At 32.8% G+C, this 21388-nt stretch overlaps 2 protein-coding genes across 2 annotated transcripts; both read left to right on the plus strand.

Moving 5' to 3' along the window:
* The first annotated feature begins 15 nt into the window (after positions 1 to 15).
* LOC118040059 (putative disease resistance protein RGA3) lies at positions 16 to 7641 on the plus strand. Its single transcript, XM_073405575.1, has 7 exons — positions 16 to 1198; positions 1312 to 1939; positions 2454 to 2550; positions 2844 to 2853; positions 6596 to 6802; positions 6998 to 7130; positions 7533 to 7641. Exons 1-7 carry the CDS (start codon positions 16 to 18, stop codon positions 7639 to 7641), a joined length of 2367 nt encoding a protein of 788 aa, XP_073261676.1.
* A 9920-nt stretch (positions 7642 to 17561) lies between these two features.
* LOC118040040 (putative disease resistance protein RGA1) lies at positions 17562 to 19632 on the plus strand. The gene is made up of 3 exons (XM_035046908.1): positions 17562 to 18375; positions 18459 to 19482; positions 19602 to 19632. The coding sequence occupies exons 1-3, from the start codon at positions 17562 to 17564 to the stop codon at positions 19630 to 19632; spliced, it is 1869 nt and encodes a 622-aa protein (XP_034902799.1).
* The last annotated feature ends 1756 nt before the right edge of the window (positions 19633 to 21388 follow it).

Here is a 21388-nt window from a genome sequence, read left to right on the forward strand (position 1 = left end):
TCACTCAAAAAGAAAATGGCAGATGCTTTTACAGCCGAGATTGCAAAATCCCTTATAGGGAAGTTAGGCACTTTTGCTGGTCAAGAATTTTGTTTGGCATGGGGACTTGAAGCTGACATTGCTCGTCTTGAAAAGAGATTGTCAGCCATCACCGCAGTGCTGTCCGATGCTGAGCAGAAACAATCAAAGAATGACAAGATTCGGTTCTGGCTCAACGATCTCAGAGAAGTCTTGTATGATGCTGAGGACGTGCTGGACGAAATCGAGTGCGAAACTCTGCGAAGGCAGGTGGTGAAAACTACAGGGAGCACCAGCAGAAAGGTACGGCGCTTCTTTTCAAGCTCTAATAAGATTGCATTCCGTTTAAGAATGGGTCATAAGATAAAGAGCATCATAGAAAGACTAGGTGAGATTTCATCTCTTGAGTCTGAGTTCCACCTCAGCGAGCAGGCTATTGATTGTAGTCATGTCTCGCATGAGGAAACAGAGATGAACCGATCCTTTGACAGCTTTTCCGGTGTTATCGGAAGAGATGAAGATAAAGAACGCATCATCAGCCTTTTAGAAGCACCTTCTAAGGTTGGTGGTGCTCATCCCCTTGTCCTTCCGATTGTAGGAATGGGAGGCTTGGGGAAGACATCTCTTGCCAAATCGGTGTGTGATGCTGAGAATGTAAAAAGTCATTTTGATCTGAAAATGGAGGTATGTGTTTCAGATGATTTTTCCTTGAAACAAGTGGTACAAAAAATTATTAAATCTGCAACTGGGGAAAGATGTGCGGATTTGGATGAGGGTGAACTTGATAAAAAACTTGAAGAAATTTTGAATGGTAATAAATACTTGCTTCTTTTGGATGATGTTTGGAATGAAGATGCTCAAAAATGGTTGTTGTTGAAGCCTTCGTTATCAAAAGGTGCTGGTGGAAGTAAGATTATAGTCACTACCCGTAGTCAACGTGTTGCTGAGATTATGGGTACTGTTCCTGCGTACAACCTAAGTCTTCTTGGTCAGGAGGACTGTCTGTCGTTGTTTTACAAGTGTGCATTCAAGGAAGGGCAAAAGGAGTCGAATCCAAATTTGGTTGCAATTGGGAAAGAAATAGTGGCAAAATGCAAGCAAGTTCCTCTGGCAGTGATTAACTTGGGGACTCAACTGTATGGTAAGACTGATGAAAAAGAGTGGAAATCGGTGAGAGACAGTGAGAAGTGGAAGAAGAGGGAGATGGCATTTTACCTGCCTTGAAAATAAGCTATCAAAGACTGCCGACTCACTTGAAAAGATGCTTTCTTTATTGTTCTGTTTTTCCAAAAGATTACTTGTTCCGAGATCTCTTAATGGTGCAATTTTGGATGGCACATGGGCTCATTCTTCAAACATCAAATCCAAATGAGAAGTTGGAAGATGTTGGCTTGCGTTATGTGCGCGAGTTGATCTCAAGATGTTTCTTCCAAGATTATGAGGATAGGATTTTTCTAGCTGGCTTTAAGATGCATGATTTAATGCATGATCTTGCATCATCATTGGCTCAAAATGAGTTTTCAATCATAAGCTCTCAAAACCATCAAATTTCTAAAACGACCCGTCATTTGTCAGTCGTCCTTGACTCTGATTCATTTTTTCATAAAACTCTCCCCAAGTTCCCAAACAACTTCCATCAAGTGCGGTCAATAGTCTTTGCAGATAGTATAATGGGGCCTACATGCAAAACAGACTTTGAGAAATGTTTGTTAGAATTTAAGCATTTGCGATCTTTGGAATTAACGAATGATTCTGAATTGGAGGATTTTCCGGAGAGGATTGGCGCCTTGAAACATTTGAGATATCTCTATTTTAGAAGCAACGCAAAAATAAAAAGACTCCCAAAATCTATTTTCAAATTGCAAAACTTGCAAGCTATGTTTACAGGTGAAGGATTAGAAGAGCTGCCCAAAGATGTGAGGTACATGATCAGCCTTAGACTTTTAGATCTAACTACTAAGCAGAAGCGGTTGCAAGAAGGAGGGATTGGGTGTTTGGAGTGTCTTCAAATTTTATTCATTAGTTATTGTGAAAATCTAGAAAATTTGTGCGAAGATATGCAAGGTCTTAAAAGTCTTCGAAAATTGATTATTGTTAGATGTGATAGCTTGATTTCTCTGCAAAGAAGCATAAAAATGCCTAACTACTCTGGAAGAACTTTGCATTCTTAATTGTGCAAAACTTAATTTGATGACGATAGAAGAAGAGAAAGAGGGGAAAATTCAACCTCTTTCCCTTTCCCTTCGTATTGTAATGTTTGACAACTTACCATCAACTATTGCTTTACCAGAACAGTTTCTTCAAGGATCTGCAGAATCCTTACAAATATTTATCATCAATAAGTGTCCAAACATTGGAGAAATGCCAGAGTGTATCGGCAATTTAAAAAAACTTCAAAATCTTGAGATTAGTGATTGTCCAAGTTTGAGCAACAGGTGTCGAAGGGGAACAGGAGAAGATTGGCCCAAGATCAAACATATCCCTAAAATCAAGAATGACGGTGATGACAGTGGTGGAGAAACATCTGATCAGGTACGGGTTATAAGTATTTAAATATATCATATTTAGTTTCACATTTTTATCCATTCTTCAATTCCTTTTTTTCCTTTTAAATTCTTTCAATGTTTATTTGACACAACCTCTTGTGGTTTGGAGGGGCAGGTTCAAGCGGAACTCCATCAGATTTAACTACAGCAAAAAGAACTAGATAAGGCATGTCGTGGGTGTCATGATAAAATGCAAAGTTAACTAATTCATTCAGTAATTTAAATTTCTTTGAATTTAATACATCATTATTAAATTCTATTTTTGTCTAATTTCTTTAGGTTTACTATTGTGAGTCCTGTCGGTTGAGATCTTCTACAACAGTTTGTCACTTACGAAGACCAGCTTAAGGCTCGGAGTGTCTGCTTTGTGTAAGGCTAGGTGTGTGTGATGATTTGTCATCAATAAATTGATAAACATTTGGTTGTTCTGAATTATTGGCTTGTCTCTTTATTTTATTCAACTTATCTTATTTAAAATATTGTTAATTTTATGAAGTTAATATTATTATTATTACTATTTTTAATTTATGTGTTAATTTGTGATTTAGTGAATAAATTAAAGTTTTGATTTTGAGTGAATTTAATTAATTAAATTCGCAAAGAGGGTATTGAAATCATGTAGAAAATGAAGGATTTTATGTGAAAGCTAGGCAATTTTTTTTTGTACATATTACTAAAGTAATTCTCAAATTAATCTCCCATTATTGAAGTTAACTAACTCTAATTACATCTTCATTCTAATTCGGACAATTAACGGAACTTATCCTTGCAAACCAAGAGAGAAGGGAGGACTCAAGTTTGATGGATTCCTAATGCCAAAGTAAACTTAAAACTCAACATTTTGTCATAAAAACAAGGGTTTTAGATCTCTGTTATATTTTATTTGTCTACTCTACCTGAGGCAAGCAACACTCTTGCAAACTTTGACGTCGCCGCCTTAAAAAAAAATAAAAAATAAAATATCACCGCTTACTACTAACAGCAACCATTGACGTCGCCGCCTTCACTCTCTAGACCACCACAACCACCTCCTACTCTTTCGTTGATAAATTCACCTCTTTACATCCACTTTCCAAATCTTCTTTTATTTATGTTATTATAACACGATTTTGAACCCTTCTTAAATATCTAAAAAAATATATTACGAGAAAAAAATATTTTCAATTAACAAATATTTAAAAAAAAAACAGGAAAAAAAAAGAAAAAAATTACTATCAGTGGGGAGATTGAAATTCGTTAAATAATTGAAAAATTTGAAAGCTAAGGACCAATTTGAAAAACACATCAATATTTAAGGACTATATGTAATGCAATCAAGATGAAGTTTAAGAAAAAATAAAGAAAAAAGGGTTGAAATTGGCCAAAAATAAAACAATTAAAATATGCAAGAACCAAACTTGAAAAGACACCAAACTTAAGGGACCTTTAAAAAAAGAAATTTTGCTGCAATTCAAAACGCTATCATTTTGAATTAAAAAAAACAAAACTTAAATGCAACCGTATTATTCTATCAATAAACAAATATGTTAAAAAAATTGATAAAAGAATAGAAAAAATGCATAAGAAATTACATTATAACATATACTAAAATTGCTATGTATTTCAATGTGCACTGCACAATGCAATCCGCAGTGAAAAACTGAGCTATTTTTTTTTATAAAAAAATTTGTTTTTTTTTCTGTTTTTTATGCCTTTAATTATGGTTTTTTTTTTTTTTTGCTTTTTTCTTTTTGTTATTTTCTTTTGATGAATTTTTTTTTGTTTAATTTAGTTTGTTAGTGTTATTTTTTTTATTTAGTTATCTGACTTTCATGACACTAATTCCTAGTTTGACGGATTAACCTGGTTTGACAAGTTAACTTAGAATTATTATTTTTTGCTTTTTTTCTTTTTAATTATTTTTTTCGTTTAGTTTAGTTTGTTAATGTTATATTTCTTTCTATTTAATTATCAGATTTTCATGACACGTATCTCGAACTTGATGGGTTAACTTAGTTTGACGGGTTAATCCAGTTAATTCTAGGTTAACCTGTTTATTTTTTTTCTTATTTAATTATCAAACTTTCATGTCACGAATCCTAAGTTTGACGTGTTAATCTGGTTTGAAGGTTAACCCAATTGATTCAATTTTTTTTTTCTTTTTCTTCATTAATTTTTTTCTTGTTGTTGGTTTTTTTCTTTTTAATTAATCTATTTAATTATCACACTTTTATGAAATGACCTTACAGTCATACCTACATTCAAGCCTATTAGATCTGGTATTTTGGCCAGACCCATTTAAACTTGGGTCATGCAAGCTTAATGTTATTATTAATATTATAAATATTACTCATGTGTCAGGCGTTGCAGCCAAATCCAAGACTCTTTGATATAAATTTGTAAAAAGACATAATACTTTTAAATCTTAGCTTTTTTTTATATATATTTTTAATGCAAAAACAATTGACCTGTGCGGGTCATGTAACTTGTAATATACTAAAGTTGTGAATAGATCTATGGATTTTATAAAGTTTAATAATATATTTTTTCTAAAACTATTTTTTCACTATATATAAAAAAATAGATATTAATAAAGTCAAGTTCAATTAAAAAAAAAAATACTCTATCAAACTCGACAGGTTGTATATTTTAATCTATTTAATTTTTCTTATAAGATCTAAATGCAAATTTCGTGATTGTTTTTCATTAATAGCAGGACTTTCTATTCTTTTTTTTTTTTTATCATATTTTTAAATCTAATTTTTGACCTAAATATAATTAATTAGCATCATCACTATCATAATTAAAAACTCTTGAGAAAGTACATAAGATAGGATAGGTCATGATCATCTTTGATCTTTGCTACATCTCAAATTCTGAGAGACATCACTTGCTTTTCTACAAGGATTGTTTATGCGATTGTGCTTACTGCTTAGGAAGTTCTAAGTAAAAAAAATCACTGTGATTTTCCTAATTCATCTGTATATATTTAATCCAGATATGATTAAAAATAGAAACTAACTCGGTTTTTTTGCGACAGCAGGTCGCCTGAGTAAATCTGGGCAGTGCATTTTTTTTTCAAAGCATTAAGGGTCACTTAAGGATATGGTCAAATATGGGTGACTGTGTACATTTATTTGTATAAAAGTAAAGGGACCCACGCAGGTCCATGTGTTTCGTCATGTAGGCTGAACCTGTCAACACGTTAGATGGAGGATGCCTGCTGATTAGTCAATGAAGTCAATTTGGACGCGTGGATACTTTACGGTGGACTTTGCATTTTACTGGGATGTGGACTTTGCATTTTAGTGATTCCTCGGTGTGAAATGTGGAAACTGTTGGCAGCCATGATATTAAATGACAAACATATCCCTGTTTTCCGAGCCACAATTTCAATTGATATCAAATATAATGTATCAAATAAGTTAATAATGTATTTAATTTATTAATTATTATTTTCCCTCCTCAACTTGGTACATAAATTAAGATTAAGTAGATAACACGTAGGGTGGATTCATAGCTTCTTGGTCAACTACTCAAAAAAACAATTAAGGATCGCTAATATAATGAAGAAAAGAAAAGAAAGAGAACAGGGGAACAACCAATTAAACAAGCGATCCATGGAGCCATTTTACATTTTAATTAAGAAGACTCAACGACTTCTCCTCTCCACTCAGAAAAGAAAGCAGAACTCCACTCTTATCTCCATCATTTTTTCCTATCAAACACTTCTCCCCTCACTCAAAAAGAAAATGGCAGAAGCTTTTCTGCCGAGATTGCAAAATCCCTTCTAGGGAAGTTAGGCTCTTTTGCTGCTCAAGAATTTTGTTTGGCATGGGGACCTACATGCAAAACAGACTTTGAGAAATGTTTTTCAGAATTTAAGCATTTACGGTCTTTGAAATTAATGGATGATTCTGAATTTGAGGCTTTTCCAGAGAGGATTGAAGCTCTGAAACATTTGAGATATCTCTATTTTGGGAACAACTCAAAAATAAAAAGACTTCCAAAATCTATTTTCAAATTGCAAAACTTACAAGCTCTGGTTACAGGTCAAGGATTAGAAGAGCTGCCCAAAGATGTGAGGTACATGATCAGCCTTAGATATTTAGATCTAACTACTCAGCAGAAGCGGTTGCCAAAAGGTGGGATTTGGCGTTTGGAGTGTCTTCAAACTTTAGCCATTCGTTATTGTGAAAATCTAGAAAATTTGAGCGAAGATATGCAAGGTCTTAAAAGTCTTCGGAAATTGGTTATTGGTAGATGTTATAACTTGATTTCTCTGCCAAGAAGCATAAAATGCCTAACTACTCTGGAAGAATTATTTATTCGTAGATGTGAAAAGCTTGATTTGATGACAATAAAAGAAAAAAAAGAGGAAAAAATTCAACCTCTTTCCCCTTCCCTTCGTCTTGTAATATTTAACAGATTACCATCAACTATTGCTTTACCAGAACAGTTTCTTCAAGGATCTGCAGAATCCTTACAAACATTTATCATCAAAAAGTGTCCAAACATTGGAGAAATGCCAGAGTGCATCGGCAATTTAAAGAAACTTCAAAATCTTGAGATCAGTGATTGTCCAAGGTTGAGCAAAAAATGTCGAAGGGAAACAGGAGAAGATTGGCCCAAGATCAAACATATCCCTAAAATCAAGGTTGAAGATGATGACAGTGGTAAAGAAACATCTAATTAGGTACGGGTTATAAGTATTTAAATATATCATATTTTGTTTCACATTTTTATCCATTCTTCAATTCCTTTTTTTCCTTTTAAATTCTTTTCAATGTTTATTTTAAACAACCTCTTGTGTTTTGGAGGGGTAGGTTCAAGTGAAACTCCATCAAATTTAACCAGAGCAAAAGAACAAGACAAGGCATGTCGTGGGTGTCATGATAAAATGCAAAGTTAACTAATTCATTCAGCAATTTAAATTTCTTTGAACTTAATACATCATTCTTAAATTCTATTTTTGTCTAATTTCTTCAGGTTTACTATTGTGAGGGTCCTGTCGGTTGAGATCTTCTACAACATTTTGTCACTTACGAAGATCAACTTAAGGCTTGGAGTGTCTGCTTTGTGTAATTTCCTTGGCTAGCTGTGTGTGATGACTTGTCATGAATAAATTAATAAACATTTGGTTGTTCTGAATTATTGGCTTGCCTCTTTATCTTATTTAAAATATTGTGTGTGATCATTTAAATAATTATGCTTAACATATAAATTCCTCCTTCTAAACAAACTAAAAAGCTGAAACATCAAAGAAACTTCCATTAGAGGTCTGCCTGAAAGCTGCACTATAAATGTAATTTGATTCTTGATTGGAAAATAAACTTACCTCTTTAGTCATCGAGAATCAGCAACCTAGCTCTAATCTGATGGCCTCACTTCCAGTAATTCCATTTGAGCTTCCACTGGTTTCTGATCACAGTTAGTATATAAAACTCTCAGTCTTTTGAGATGACGCACATCTTACTACCATGGAGAGATGATTCTGTAATGGCAGCTACATAAATACTGCACAAAATAATAATTTCAAATGTGATTGGCACTCTAGTTGTCACATTAGACTGTTATTGCAGAGGAGTGTTGGATAACATATGCTGCAATAACTTTACAGGGCAGTGAAAATCTATGGTAACATCAACTAGCTAGTAACATTACATACATGAGAGTTTTGGCAGCCAGAGTAATGTAAATGATTCTGATAACTAAACAGCATCAGCTTCAAAACTTCTTCCAATATCGCTAAAACTAAAGGTGTTCACTAGCCATTTCAACTTGTCCATTAGCAAAGTAATCTGAATGATTTGGAAGTAATCTGAAAGTTTTCACTGGCCATCTCAATTTATCCTTTAGACTGAGTAATAATGCAAACATTTGGAATATGCACAAGTACAAAAAACTAATCCACATTCAAGTGTTTTTGTCTCTGAGCAAGTGAGAATAAGAGAGGACGGTTGCTTTGGGGGTTGAGGAAGAGGAAGATCATTTTAGTGGGACAAAGGAGCAGGTAGTTTTAGGCTTTTAGCCTTTTGGGGTTAATTTAGTTTCACATCCTTGAACTTTTATGTTTTATCTAATGCGTCCCTCTGTAGATTATTTGTTTTAATATAACCCTCCTCCTAAATCTATATTTATGGTCTGTTTAGGAACGCAATCCAAACTGCATTCCTTCAAATTTTGAAATTAAAAATTAATTTTTTTATGTTTTTATATCGTTTTGATATGTTGATCTCAAAAATAATTTTTAAAAAATAAAAAAATTATTTTGATATATTTCTAAACGAAAAATATTTTCAACCGCAACTACTATCACAATCCCAAATATACCTTATAATCTGGTCCTTCTGTCCAATTTTAGGCATTTAATGTACCATCTTAGGTGAGCAAGATACTCCAAGCCATGTTAACTTTTATCCGTATGATAAAAGTTAGGCATGAGAGGGTCAATCCAAATTATGCTTCTTGTTTCTAATAATACAACAGTCATCAAGAATCTCAAACTTACTGCAATGTCTCATTCATGAGCTTCAAAGATCTTAATGAAAAGACATCCAATAACATATTAAAAATTAATAAATTTTTACACTCTGTTTTTCATTAAATTTTGAAATTTCTTTGCTTAAATAAATTATTTATTTATTTAATTTTTTTTTAATATATACCTGATAAAAATAATTTTTAAAAAATAAAAAAATATTTTAATATATTTTTAAATAAAAATACCTAACACTCTCCAAAACCACCCCTTGATCCAAACTAATTTTGAAAAACTGTTTTTTCATTTTTTTTTTTCAAACAAACATTACCACTGCGTACCTTGCCGTCAAGACAAGTCACTCATCAACACAGCCACAGCCACAGCCACAGCCATCTTCTTGCAAAATAAAATGACCCTCGAACAAAACTTCTAGCTTCCTATAACTAGAAAAACCAAATTTTTAACACCGCCTTCACTATCTTTACCACCACAACCACCCCGACTCCTTCCCTAACAAGCTTTAATTTAGCATTAGTGACTTGAATTTGGATCATCACTATACAGATATTCCTTGCGCAAAAGACAAGGAGTGCTCCTTTTTGTTCCGTTCATGTCATTTTCCTTGCTTCTAGGCCAAGATTTAAAGCTATTCCCCCACACATATTTGCCTTATCTCAACTGTCATTCATTCCAAGAAATGGACATTCTCTGTCATCTTCACCTTCACTGTTATCCCCTCAACCTGCTTGTTTTTAGCACTCAAAATCTTTGCTGGAAAATCTATCAACAATCCCAACTATCCACCAGTCAAATGCACAAACTTTAACCAGCTTCTCTACTTCGACAGGCTCTATGACTGCCAAACTGAGCTTATCGTTTCTAACTCTGGAGTGTATTGTGTATTCATTGATAGTGTATATGGATTTCTTTTATATATATAAATCAAGTATTGAACATGAAATCAAAGAAAAATAGCATAGGTCTATTGATGAAAGATCTATACTCACCATCCAAAAATTCATTCACTACCAGGCTATAAATAGATCTACAAGAGAAGACTGAAAGGTAATAGAACCATTAAAAAATACAAAGCAAGATTTAGTTTCAAACAACAAAAAAAAAAAATATTTTGGTACATATTTATCTATGTTAATAATAATTTTTATATGTACATTAATAGTTGTTTTAATTATTAATAAGTTAGAAATACATCAAATTTATGGAAATTTTGTTTTTTTAAATGGTGATTTTGACATAGAGATATTTATGAAACAATTTAAGAGATTTGTTGTTAAGGAAAAACAAAAGATTTTAAACTTATTAAGTTATTATATAGTTTGAAACAAGCTTCTAAATAATTGCATGAAAAGTTTAATAATATTATATTGTCAAATAAATTTAAAATTAGTAAGGTTAATAAAAGTATTTATATAAAATATACAAATAAAAATTATGTTATTGCATTATTTATATTGATGGATGTTAATTTTGGATAACAACAAATATGTGGTTAATTTTTTTTTTAAAAAAACTATTAACTAACAAATATGTCGGCATCTTGCAATGTTGAGAGATCTTAAGCAATAGCAGTCAAGGTTGGTTGGTGCGGTGTCAGTTTTGTTATAGCAAGAAGATGATTTTTGTGAATTAGTTTAAGAGTGCTTTGAAATGTTGATGATATTTGTGAATTAAATTAAAAGTAAGATTTATTATGAAAGGTTTCAAACAAAAACAAATTGCTACATACTTATTTATGTTAATAATAAGTATGTATTTATGTTAATAATAACTTTTATATGTAATTAACAAATTAAAAATATATCAAATTTATAGAAAAATAGATTTTTTAAATGGTGATTTTGATGAAAAGTTATTTATGAAACAACCTAAATGTTTGTTGTTAAAAAAAATTAAAACTTATTAAGTTATTATATAGTTTGAAATAAACTTCTAAATAATTGTGAAAAGTTTGACAATGTTATATTATTAAATGAATTTAAAATCAATAAGGTTAATAAAAGTATTTATATAAAAAATATAAATAAAAATAATATTATTTTTTAAATTTATTTTACATGCAGAAATTTGTGTATTTTACATGCAGAAATTCATCTCAAGAGTGTTTTTAGCATGGAATAACATGTTTCAAATTTTGTGTATTTATGTTGTTGAATCTTTTCTTCGCTTACTACCATCAGCAACCATTGACGTCGGCGCCTTCACTCTCTAAACCACCACAACTACCTCCTACTCTTTCCTTGATAAATTCACCTCTTCAAATCCACTTTCCAAATCTTCTTTATTTATGTTATTATAACACGATTTTTAACCCCTCTAAAATATCTAAAAAAATAGACTTCAACAAGAAGAAAATATTTCAGTTAAAAACAATTTCAAAAAAAATTTTTAAAAAAAATTAAAAAAAAAACAAGAAAAAAACAAAGAAAAATTACAATCAGTGGAATTGAAATTCATTAAATAATTAAAAATTAAAAAGCTAAGGACCAAATCAAAAAAGGTATTAATATTCAAGGACTATATGTAATCCAAAAGACTTGGCGTGATTAAGCTAGTCATCTGTGTTGTAACACATTTTTGGGTCCCCAAATAAATGAAATAAAATAAATAGCCAAAGGAGGTTAGAAAAATAACAGGAGGCAGAAGCGCTCAGCAAATGGTCAGAAAAATCGGTCAAGGAGGTTAAAAATACAAAGATGGATTTTTGACAGTTTATTCTTGAAGGATGAGAGCCCTGTTGAGAAGGAAATTTGAATTTTTAGGAGAAAAGCCCAAATTTGGAGGTTTATGGACTTAATTGGTTTTTTATTTGAATTTATAGAGGATTTGATTGCAAGAAAAATTGATTTTTAAGTCAATTTGGGCTTTAATTAGAAGAACTTTAAGTTCCGGGGCCAAAATATATTTTTTAGGAATTTATTAAGTCAAATCAGGGGCTTAATTGCATAAATATTGAAGTTTAATGGCCAATTAGGGACTTAATTGAGAAAATCCGAAACTAGGGACCAATTTGGAAAAGGTGCCTTAAATTACTGTTCACTTTCTTCCTCAAAAGCTGCCTGAGTGGCTGCTTTCCAGGCGCGTTTTCCGGCTCGTGTGGCCTCCAAATCCGACACAACATACACCAACATGTCCGCATGAAACCCCTTTATCCCGGAGAATGGTCAGGTCGGGTCGAAAAAGTCATAAACGGCTCCGGTGAGTGGCTCAAAGTGGCCACCTCGGGCAGTTCACAGCCTGGAGCTGCCAAATTTGGCAGCTCGAGGTGCACAGTTTGAGCCAACGGTTGAGATGCTTCCCAACTGAATCAAGGGCTGAAATTTTTCCCCAACGTAGAAAAGATTGCCCTCTTCCACAGCCTATAAATAGAGTCGGATTTGATGATCTGAGGGTTGAAACATTCGGGTCCAAAGTCAGCCAAAAACCAGCATTTTCACCCAATTTCTGCAGATTTTTCTTCTTCTTTCTCCCTTCCTCTGCAACAGGAAACCGACGCCGTCTTCCTCCAACTCCACCGCTGCAACCACTGGCTGAACCACCTCATCACAGCAGCCAAAACCCCTTCGGCCAAGTGAGCCCCTCTTCCTTTCTTCCTCCTTCCTTTTCCTTTCCTCCTCCTCTTCTTCTTCTTCCTCCTTACCTATTGTTCACTGCATGAACAGTAGGCGTGAAATATAATTCACGTCCTACTGTTCACGCAGGACGTGAATTATATATATATGTGTATGTGTGTGTGTGTGTGTGTGTGTGTGGGCGTGTGTGTATTATAATTTTATAGAATAAAAAAAATAAAAAAAATCTTTGCATATTATATGTATAAAAATAAGAAAAAATATTTTGAAAAATCTTTGAAAAATATTGTTTATTTTCTGCATATTTTTGGTCAAAGTGGTTTAATGTTGGTTTGTATTTTTATACCGTAAAGATACAAATCCAGTGTTAAAAATACCCGGTTTTCGTCAAAATATCAAAGATTTTCAGAATAAAAAATGTTTTTGCTTTCAAAAAAAATTCTAAAAAGTCCCTAAAAATGTTGTTGATTTTTCTGCATATTTTTATCAAAGTGGATTAGTATTGGGTTGTATTTTTATACCGTAAGGATACAAGCTCAGTATTAAAATACCTGATTTTCGTCAAAACAATAATAATAATAATAATATTTTCAAAAAATTGTTTTTGTTTTAAAATACGGCCTAGTCTCTCCAATATATATATATAAATATTATAACATCATATTTTCACACAACAAAGGAAATTTCCAAAACAATATATGTATTAGCATGCATTTTGGCTTTAATAACCAGTTTATTCAAGCCATGAGAACTAGGCCAATATTTCAAAAATTCAAAAAATCTTTTTTTTGTTTTCTTTTAGTATTTGGGATTACGAATTTATACGTAAAACGTATTCTTAAATATTATTAATGAAATTTTGGTATGGACGTTAGAACGGCTAGGATTTTACCCGATAAGATAAAATCTTTCTTACCGAGAAGGATTTTTCTTGAACCATAGACAGACCAACAACTAGGAAAACACGAAAATACCTTAGTTTTTATCAGACAATAAAACAATGCAGCTTACCTTAGGTAGAACGTATTTGGGGTGCTAATACCTTCCCTTTACGCAACCAGTCCTCGTACCCGATCTCTGAGACCAGTTAGGGTTCCTAGTGACCAAAATACTAGGTGGCGACTCCCATTCCATTTTCTACCAATAAAAGACAATATTTTTGTTGTATCCCCATAGATATAGATAGATTTACATTGTAGATTAAGAAAAATGGAAAAACTTGATTTTTCGCCGCGACGCCGCATGAACACGTGCGACAATCTGCATGGCTTTGATTGGCTAGAGTTTCACTTTGCTAGTGGCTGTTTGTTGGAATCGATGCGCACGTCCGCACTTCCTTTTGCCTTGGGCGCTTGCTTTTGTGTATGCTGATTCTAGCATTGTCGTTTTCCTTGTTGCTTTTTGCATTTAGGTTGTGATTTAGAGTTTTTTCTCTTTTAAGAGAGCTTGTTCCCTTTGACGGGTTATGTATGTTCTTTTGTTCTGCTGATTTCCAGCTTGTTTCGTAAGCTTTGCTTACTACTTTTTGATCTATACAATACTTACATTTGATAAAAAAAAAAAAGGATGAAATAAAGAAAAAATAGTTGAAATTTGCAAAAACTAAAACAATTAAAGATCCAAGAACCAAACTTGAAAAGACACCAAACTTGGGGGACCTTTAATAAAATGAAATTTTCCCTCACATCAAAATGTTGTCATTTTAAATTTTTTTAAAAAAATTAAAGGCAACAGAGTCATTCTGTCAATGAAAAAGAATATTTTTTTTAAAAAAAGAAAAAATGCATCAGAAGAAATTGATTTCCAAAAAAGTCATAAATGTTCTTTTATTGTAAGATTGAGTTTTACTTGGCAAAAGCATATCTGGGCTGAAACAGATGGATCAAATGGACATATAGATATCCATTTGATAGTGGTAGAGATTGTCAGATAGAATTTGAAGCTGTATATGAACTCTTCCCATAGATGAAGGTGGTCTTGGGATTAGCTAATTCTATGATGTTTCGACTGCGTATGAACTCAAAAATGATTTAGACAAAAGCATGTCTTGCCATCCTTGCTCTTTCGAAGCCGGGAGCTACTAACGGCTCTAATATTCTTTGATGCTGAATTGCCATCTTTTTCCTTAATATCTGAAGTGAACGCGGAAGGTAATTGGAACCTTGATTGCTTGCCTCGCCCGGAGCTTGCTTGCTTGCTTTAAGATGTTGATTGCTCCTCGCCGTGCCTCTGCACACAAGACTTTTCGCTTTCAAAGGACTTCGCCTCCTCTTGGGCACCCACTGTCGTCCTTAGTTGTGTTGTAGGGGCCAGGCGGCATAATCCTGTGAGTCCGGATCCACATGTCATAACCATTCTAACTAGCCTAGAGCTTAAAGACAAATGGCCATAGAGAGCGATGAACTCATCAGACAGCTGCCAGCTAGCCTTGCACTTCCTTGTTCACTCTTGAACTAAAGTAATGCTAGACTTAAGACTTGATCTCCTGCGCCTATTGCGATTGATAGCTTTTCCTTTCCCGCAGGTTTACTTGTGTCGGTTTCCCACGGGGTTCTAAAATAGATTACAGTACCTCCTGCCCTATCCAATTCATAATACCCTGTTATTATTACCTAACCGTCTTAAGAACTTTAGAAAAAAGAGGAACGAAGACTTAACCAATCGACCAATGGGCCTTTCTCTGTAGGCGGCGAAGGGAGGGCAGGTTAACACTCCTCCCTTTGACCCTACGCATAATTATGGATTGCGACAATGATTTTTTTTTGTTTTTGGTCGCTCTTCTTCTTCTTCTTCTTCTTTTTTATTACTATCCTTATAGGCTAAAATTAATGGCCAATTAAAGTTCATTTATTAAGGAAGTGCAGGATTCAAAGATATGAGACTAAAATGAAAGGCATGACAAAAAAAGATGGGTTTTTTAAACTTGGGGCTAAACGTACACTTTAATCTTATAACTTTTCAAATTATAAACTTTAATTTATATTATTTGTTAATTATAGTATTTATTATAATGATAAGCCTTGGATATTTATTTCTAGTTACTAAGTAGAAGCAGTTGCTAAAAGGTGGGATTGGTTGCCTGAAATTTCTTCAAACTTTACTCATCTATGAGTGTGAAAATCTAGAAAATTTGTGCGAAGATATGCAATGTCTTGAAAAGATGCCTTCTTTGTTGTTTCATTTTTTCAAAAGATTACTACTTCTAGGATATTGGTTGAATTGCGTTTCAAAAAATGTTTTATTAAAATTAAATTTTTTGCTTAACATTATTTTTTTTGTTTTATTATTTTATTTAATGAATTGATATTAAAAAATATTTTTTAAAAATACAAAAAATATTTTAATATATTTTTAAATAAATAAAAAATCTAAACTCATTCAATTAAAGTCCAAATGATAGCTTGCAACATGCTAGCTTGCGTTATAAGATTATGAGGAAACAATTTCCAAGATCCCCAACTGAGTTTTAACAAATGCATAAGCTCATTTTTAAATTATTTTTTTTTTAATTTTATTTTTTTAATAATAAGTTGATTGAAAATTATACTAAAATATTTATTTTAATTTATTTTATATAAGATTATTCTAATATCATGATTGAGTTATAAGTTTGATAGGATAATTTAAATTGATTATTTTATTTTTTTTATAATTTATTTTTTATAAAGTTATTTTAATTTTATAATTTAGAATATGCAATCTATATTTATTGACGAGCACTCCATTAAAGAAACAACCTAATCTAAACAGAAGATTCGCTTACTATCCCGCAATGTTTTGAAGTAGGTTTCCAACATTTAATTAAAAACTCTTGAACTAAAACACTTGGTCTCGATTTGAGTAAGTAAGAAATAGATGAGAGAATCCACGACTAAATCAAAGCACATGGACTCTTAAGATTATGTTTGTTTGTTGAAAAATAGTTTTTGAAAAATTATTTTTAAAATTTTTATATGTTTATTTGTCATTAAAAAAGTTGATCAAGAAAAAATTTAGCTTGATTTCCAGGAAAGTGTTTTTTTTTTATTTTGGACAGAAAACACTTTCTGAAAGTTATGAATAATTTAAAAATATCATATTACTTACTGATTGTATTATATTTGATCCTCAAACTTTTGATTGTTATATATATTTTTTGTTTATAATATTTGTTTTTCAATCTCATTTCTTAGAATTTAATTTTTATATTAATTTTGGTTTTTATTTTCATAATTATTATTTACTTTTTTTATTAATTTTTAATTGAATTTTTTTATTTATTAAATTTGATTTTTATTTTTTTAATTATTATTTATTTTATTTAAAATAATTTATAAATTGTTGGATGCATCAACGGTCTACAAGCTATGCCCAGCAAGACGTCGTAGAATTTCCTCACATGAGGTGTCTGGTGCAATGCTACCTTAACCAAATCCATGTGAGGATTCTGGCGAGCTCTGTTCTGGTTTGTTCGTTCATTTTACTTGTTGAACAGAGTCGTGTTTTTTTTTAAAAAAAATTATAAATTAGATATAATTTTCATGTATTTCTTAAAACTTACACCATTTTAATTATATAATTGCTCTCTAAAATAAATTTTAAATTGGCTCAAAATGAGTTTTAAATCATAAGCTCTCAAAAACAACCAATTTCCAAAACGACCCGTCATTTTTCAGTTACTGATTCCATTTCATTTTTCATCAAACTCTCCCCAAATCCCCAAATGAGTTCGACCATGTGTGGTCAATATTCCATGGAAGAAGCTTCAACACAGTTGCATAACTCCAAATTACTAGTCCTTCCTTATTAGCAACTTCTTGTAAATTTCTTCTTTTCGACTTTTCAGACCTTAATTTTATGATCAAGAAGACTCGACGACTACTCCTATGCACTCAGAAAGCGGAACTCCACTCTTATCTCAATCATTTCTTCCTATCAAACACTTCTCCCCTCACTCAAAAAAAAATGGCAGAAGCTTTTGCAGCCGAGATTGCAAAATCCCTTTTAGGGAAGTTAGGCTCTTTCGCTGTTCAAGAATTTCGTTTGGCATGGGGACTTGAAGATGACCTTGCACGTCTTGAAGAGAGATTGAAAGCCATCAACGCGGTGCTGTCCGATGCTGAGAAGCAACAATCAAAGAAAGAGAGGATTCGGCTCTGGCTCCATATGCTCAGAGAAGTCTTGTATGATGCAGAGGACGTGCTGGACGAAATCGAGTGCGAAACTTTGCAAAGGCAGGTGGTGAAAACTAAAGGGAGCACCAGCAGAAAGGTACGGCGCTTCTTTTCAAGCTCTAATATGATTCCATTCAGTTTAAAAATGGGTCATAAGATAAAGAAGATCATAGAAAGACTAGCTGAGATCTCATCTCTTAAGTCTGACTTCAACCTCAGCGAGCAGGCTATTGATTGTAGTCATGTCTTGCATGAAGAAACAGGGATGAACCGATCCTTTGACAGCTTTTCCGGTCTTATCGGAAGAGATGAAGACAAAGAACGCATCATCAGCCTTTTAGAAGCACCTTTTAAGGTTGTTGGTGCACATCCTCTTGTCCTTCCGATTGTAGGAATGGGAGGCTTGGGGAAGACATCTCTTGCCAAATCGGTGTGTGATGCTGAGAATGTGAAAAGTCATTTTGATCTGAATATGGAGGTATGTGTTTCAGATGATTTTTCCTTGAAACAAGTGATACAAAAGATTATTAAATCTGCAACTGGGGAAAGATGTGCGGATTTGGATGGGGGTGAACTTGAAAAAAAACTTGAAGCTATTCTGAATGGTAGGAAATACTTGCATCTTTTGGATGATGTATGGAATGAAGAAGCTCAAAATGGTTGTTGTTGAAGCCTTTGTTATCAAAAGGTGCTGGTGGAAGTAAGATTATAGTAACTACCCGTAGTCAACGTGTTGCTGAGATTATGGGTACTGTTCCTGCGTACAACCTAAGTCTTCTTGGTCAGGAGGACTGTCTGTCGTTGTTTTACAAGTGTGCATTCAAGGATGGGCAAATGGAGTTGTATCCAAATTTGGTTGCAATTGGGAAAGAAATAGTGGCGAAATGCAAGCAAGTTCCTCTGGCAGTGATTAACATGGGGAATCAACTGTATGGTAAGACTGAAGAAAAAGAGTGGGAATCGGTGAGAGACAGTGAGAAGTGGGAAGAAGAGGGAGATGGCATTTTACCTGCCTTGAAAATAAGCTATCAAAGACTGCCGACTCACTTGAAAAGATGCTTTCTTTATTGTTCTGTTTTTCCAAAAGATTACTTGTTCCGAGATCTCTTAATGGTGCAATTTTGGATGGCACATGGGCTCATTCTTCAAACATCAAATCCAAATGAGAAGTTGGAAGATGTTGGCTTGCGTTATGTGCGCGAGTTGATCTCAAGATGTTTCTACCAAGATTATGACGATTTCACTTATGTAGCTATCTTTAAGATGCATGATTTAATGCATGATCTTGCATCATCATTGGCTCAAAATGAGTTTTCAATCATAAGCTCTCAAAACCATCAAATTTCCAAAACGACCCGTCATTTTTCAGTTACCGACTCTGATTCATTTTTTCATCAAACTCTCCCCAAGTTCCCAAACAACTTCCATCAAGTGCGGTCAATAGTCTTTGCAGATAGTATAGCGGGGCCTACATGCAAAATAGACTTTGAGAAATGTTTGTTAGAATTCAAGCATTTGCGGTCTTTAGAATTAATGGATGATTCTGAATTTGAGGCTTTTCCGGAGAGGATTGACGCCTTAAAACATTTGAGATATACCCATTTTGGGGGCAACGCAAAAATAAAAAGACTCCCAAAATCTATTTTCAAATTGCAAAACTTGCAAGCTCTGGCTGTAGGTTTTGGATTAGAAGAGCTGCCTAAAGATGTGAGGTACATGATCAACCTTAGATTTTTATTTGTAGTTACTAAGCAGAAGCGGTTGCCAGAAGGTGGGATTGGGTGTTTGGAGTGTCTTCAAACTTTATTCATTGTTGGGTGTGAAAATCTAGAAAATTTGTGCGAAGATATGCAAGGTCTTAAAAGTCTTCGAAAATTGGTTATTGGTGGATGTGATAGCTTGATTTCTCTGCCAAGAAGCATAAAATGCCTAACTACTCTGGAAGAATTATTTATTATAAAGTGTAAAAAGCTTGATTTGATGACAATAGAAGAAGAGAAAGAGAAAAAAATTCAACCTCTTTCCCTTTCCCTTCGTATTATAATATTTGCAGCGTTACCAGCAACTTTTGCTTTACCAGAACAACTTCTTCAAGGATCTGCAGAATCCTTTCAAACATTTATCATCAAAGACTGTCCAAACATTAAAGAAATGCCAAATTGCATCAATTTAAAAAAAACTTCAAAATCTTAAGATCAGTGATTGTTCAAGTTTGAGCAAATGGTGCGAAGGGGAACAGGAGAAGATTGGCTAAAGATCAAAAATATTCGTAAAATTATGGTTGACGATGATGACAGTGGTGAAGAAAACATCTGATTAGGTATGGGTTATGAGTATTTAAATCTATCATATTTAGTTTCACAATTTTTATCCATTCTTCAATTCCTTGTTTTTCATTTAAATTCTTTTCCCCGAAAAGAAAATGCAATGTTTATTTGACAAAACCTCTTGTGTTTTGGAGGGGCAGGTTCAAGTGGAACTCCATCAGATTTAACTAGAGAGCAAAAGAACAAGACAAGTTATGTCATGATAAAATGCAAAGTTGACTAATTCATTCAGCAATTTAAATTTCTTTGAACTTCATGCATCATTATTAAATTCTATGTTTGTCTAATTTCTTCAAGTTTACTACTGTGAAGGCCCTGTCGGCCAAGATTTTCCACGACAGTTAAGTCTCTTGCAAAGATTAGCTGAAGGCTCGGAGTGTCTGCTTTGTGTAACTTCCCCTGTCTTAATTTTCTTGGCTAGCTGTGTGTGATGATTTGTCATTAATAAATTGATAAACATTTGGTTGTTCTGAATTATTGGCTTGTCTCTTTATTTTATTCAACTTATCTTATTTAAAATATTGTGTGTGATCATTTAAATAATTATGCTTAACATATAAACTCGTCCTTCTAAACAAACTAGAAAGCTGAAGTTGGGAGGAGAAGGACATCATTTCAAACTTACTGCATTGTCTCGTTCATGAGTTTCAAAGATCATAACGAAGAGACATCCATTTCCGCTCCCTTCAAGAACATCTACTCTTTCTTTATATGTGAATAATGCATGGGAACATGCTGTTGCTCTAAACTCTAAGGGTCTGCATGACTAGCTAGCTATCATGCTGAGTAGATTTTCTATTCCAAAAAGAAAAACGAAAATCAAAGAAACTTGGGTCATGCAAGCTTAATGTTATTATTAATATTATAAATATTACTTTTGGGCCAGGCGTTGCAGCCAAACCCAAGACTCTTGAGTATAAATTTACAAAAAGACCTAACACTTTTAAATCTTAGCTTTTATATATATATATATATATATATATTTTGAATGCAAAAAAAATTGACCCACGGCATCGTGCGGGTCATGTAACTTGTAATATACTAAAATTGTGAATAGATCCATTTATTTTATAAAGTTTAATAATATTTGTTTTTTTTAAATTATTTTTTTAACTATATAAGAAAAAAATAAATGTTAATAAAATCAAGTTCAATTTAAAAAAAAATACTTCATCAAACTTGTAGACTAAGGCAACATGTTGTATATTTTAATCTATTTATTTTTTTAATAAGATCTAAATGCAAATTTTGTGATTGTTTTTCATTAATAGCAGGACTTTCTATTCTATTT

Source organism: Populus alba, chromosome 17 (assembly GCF_005239225.2).
Source record: "Populus alba chromosome 17, ASM523922v2, whole genome shotgun sequence".
In the NCBI taxonomy this organism is placed as follows: domain Eukaryota; kingdom Viridiplantae; phylum Streptophyta; class Magnoliopsida; order Malpighiales; family Salicaceae; genus Populus; species Populus alba.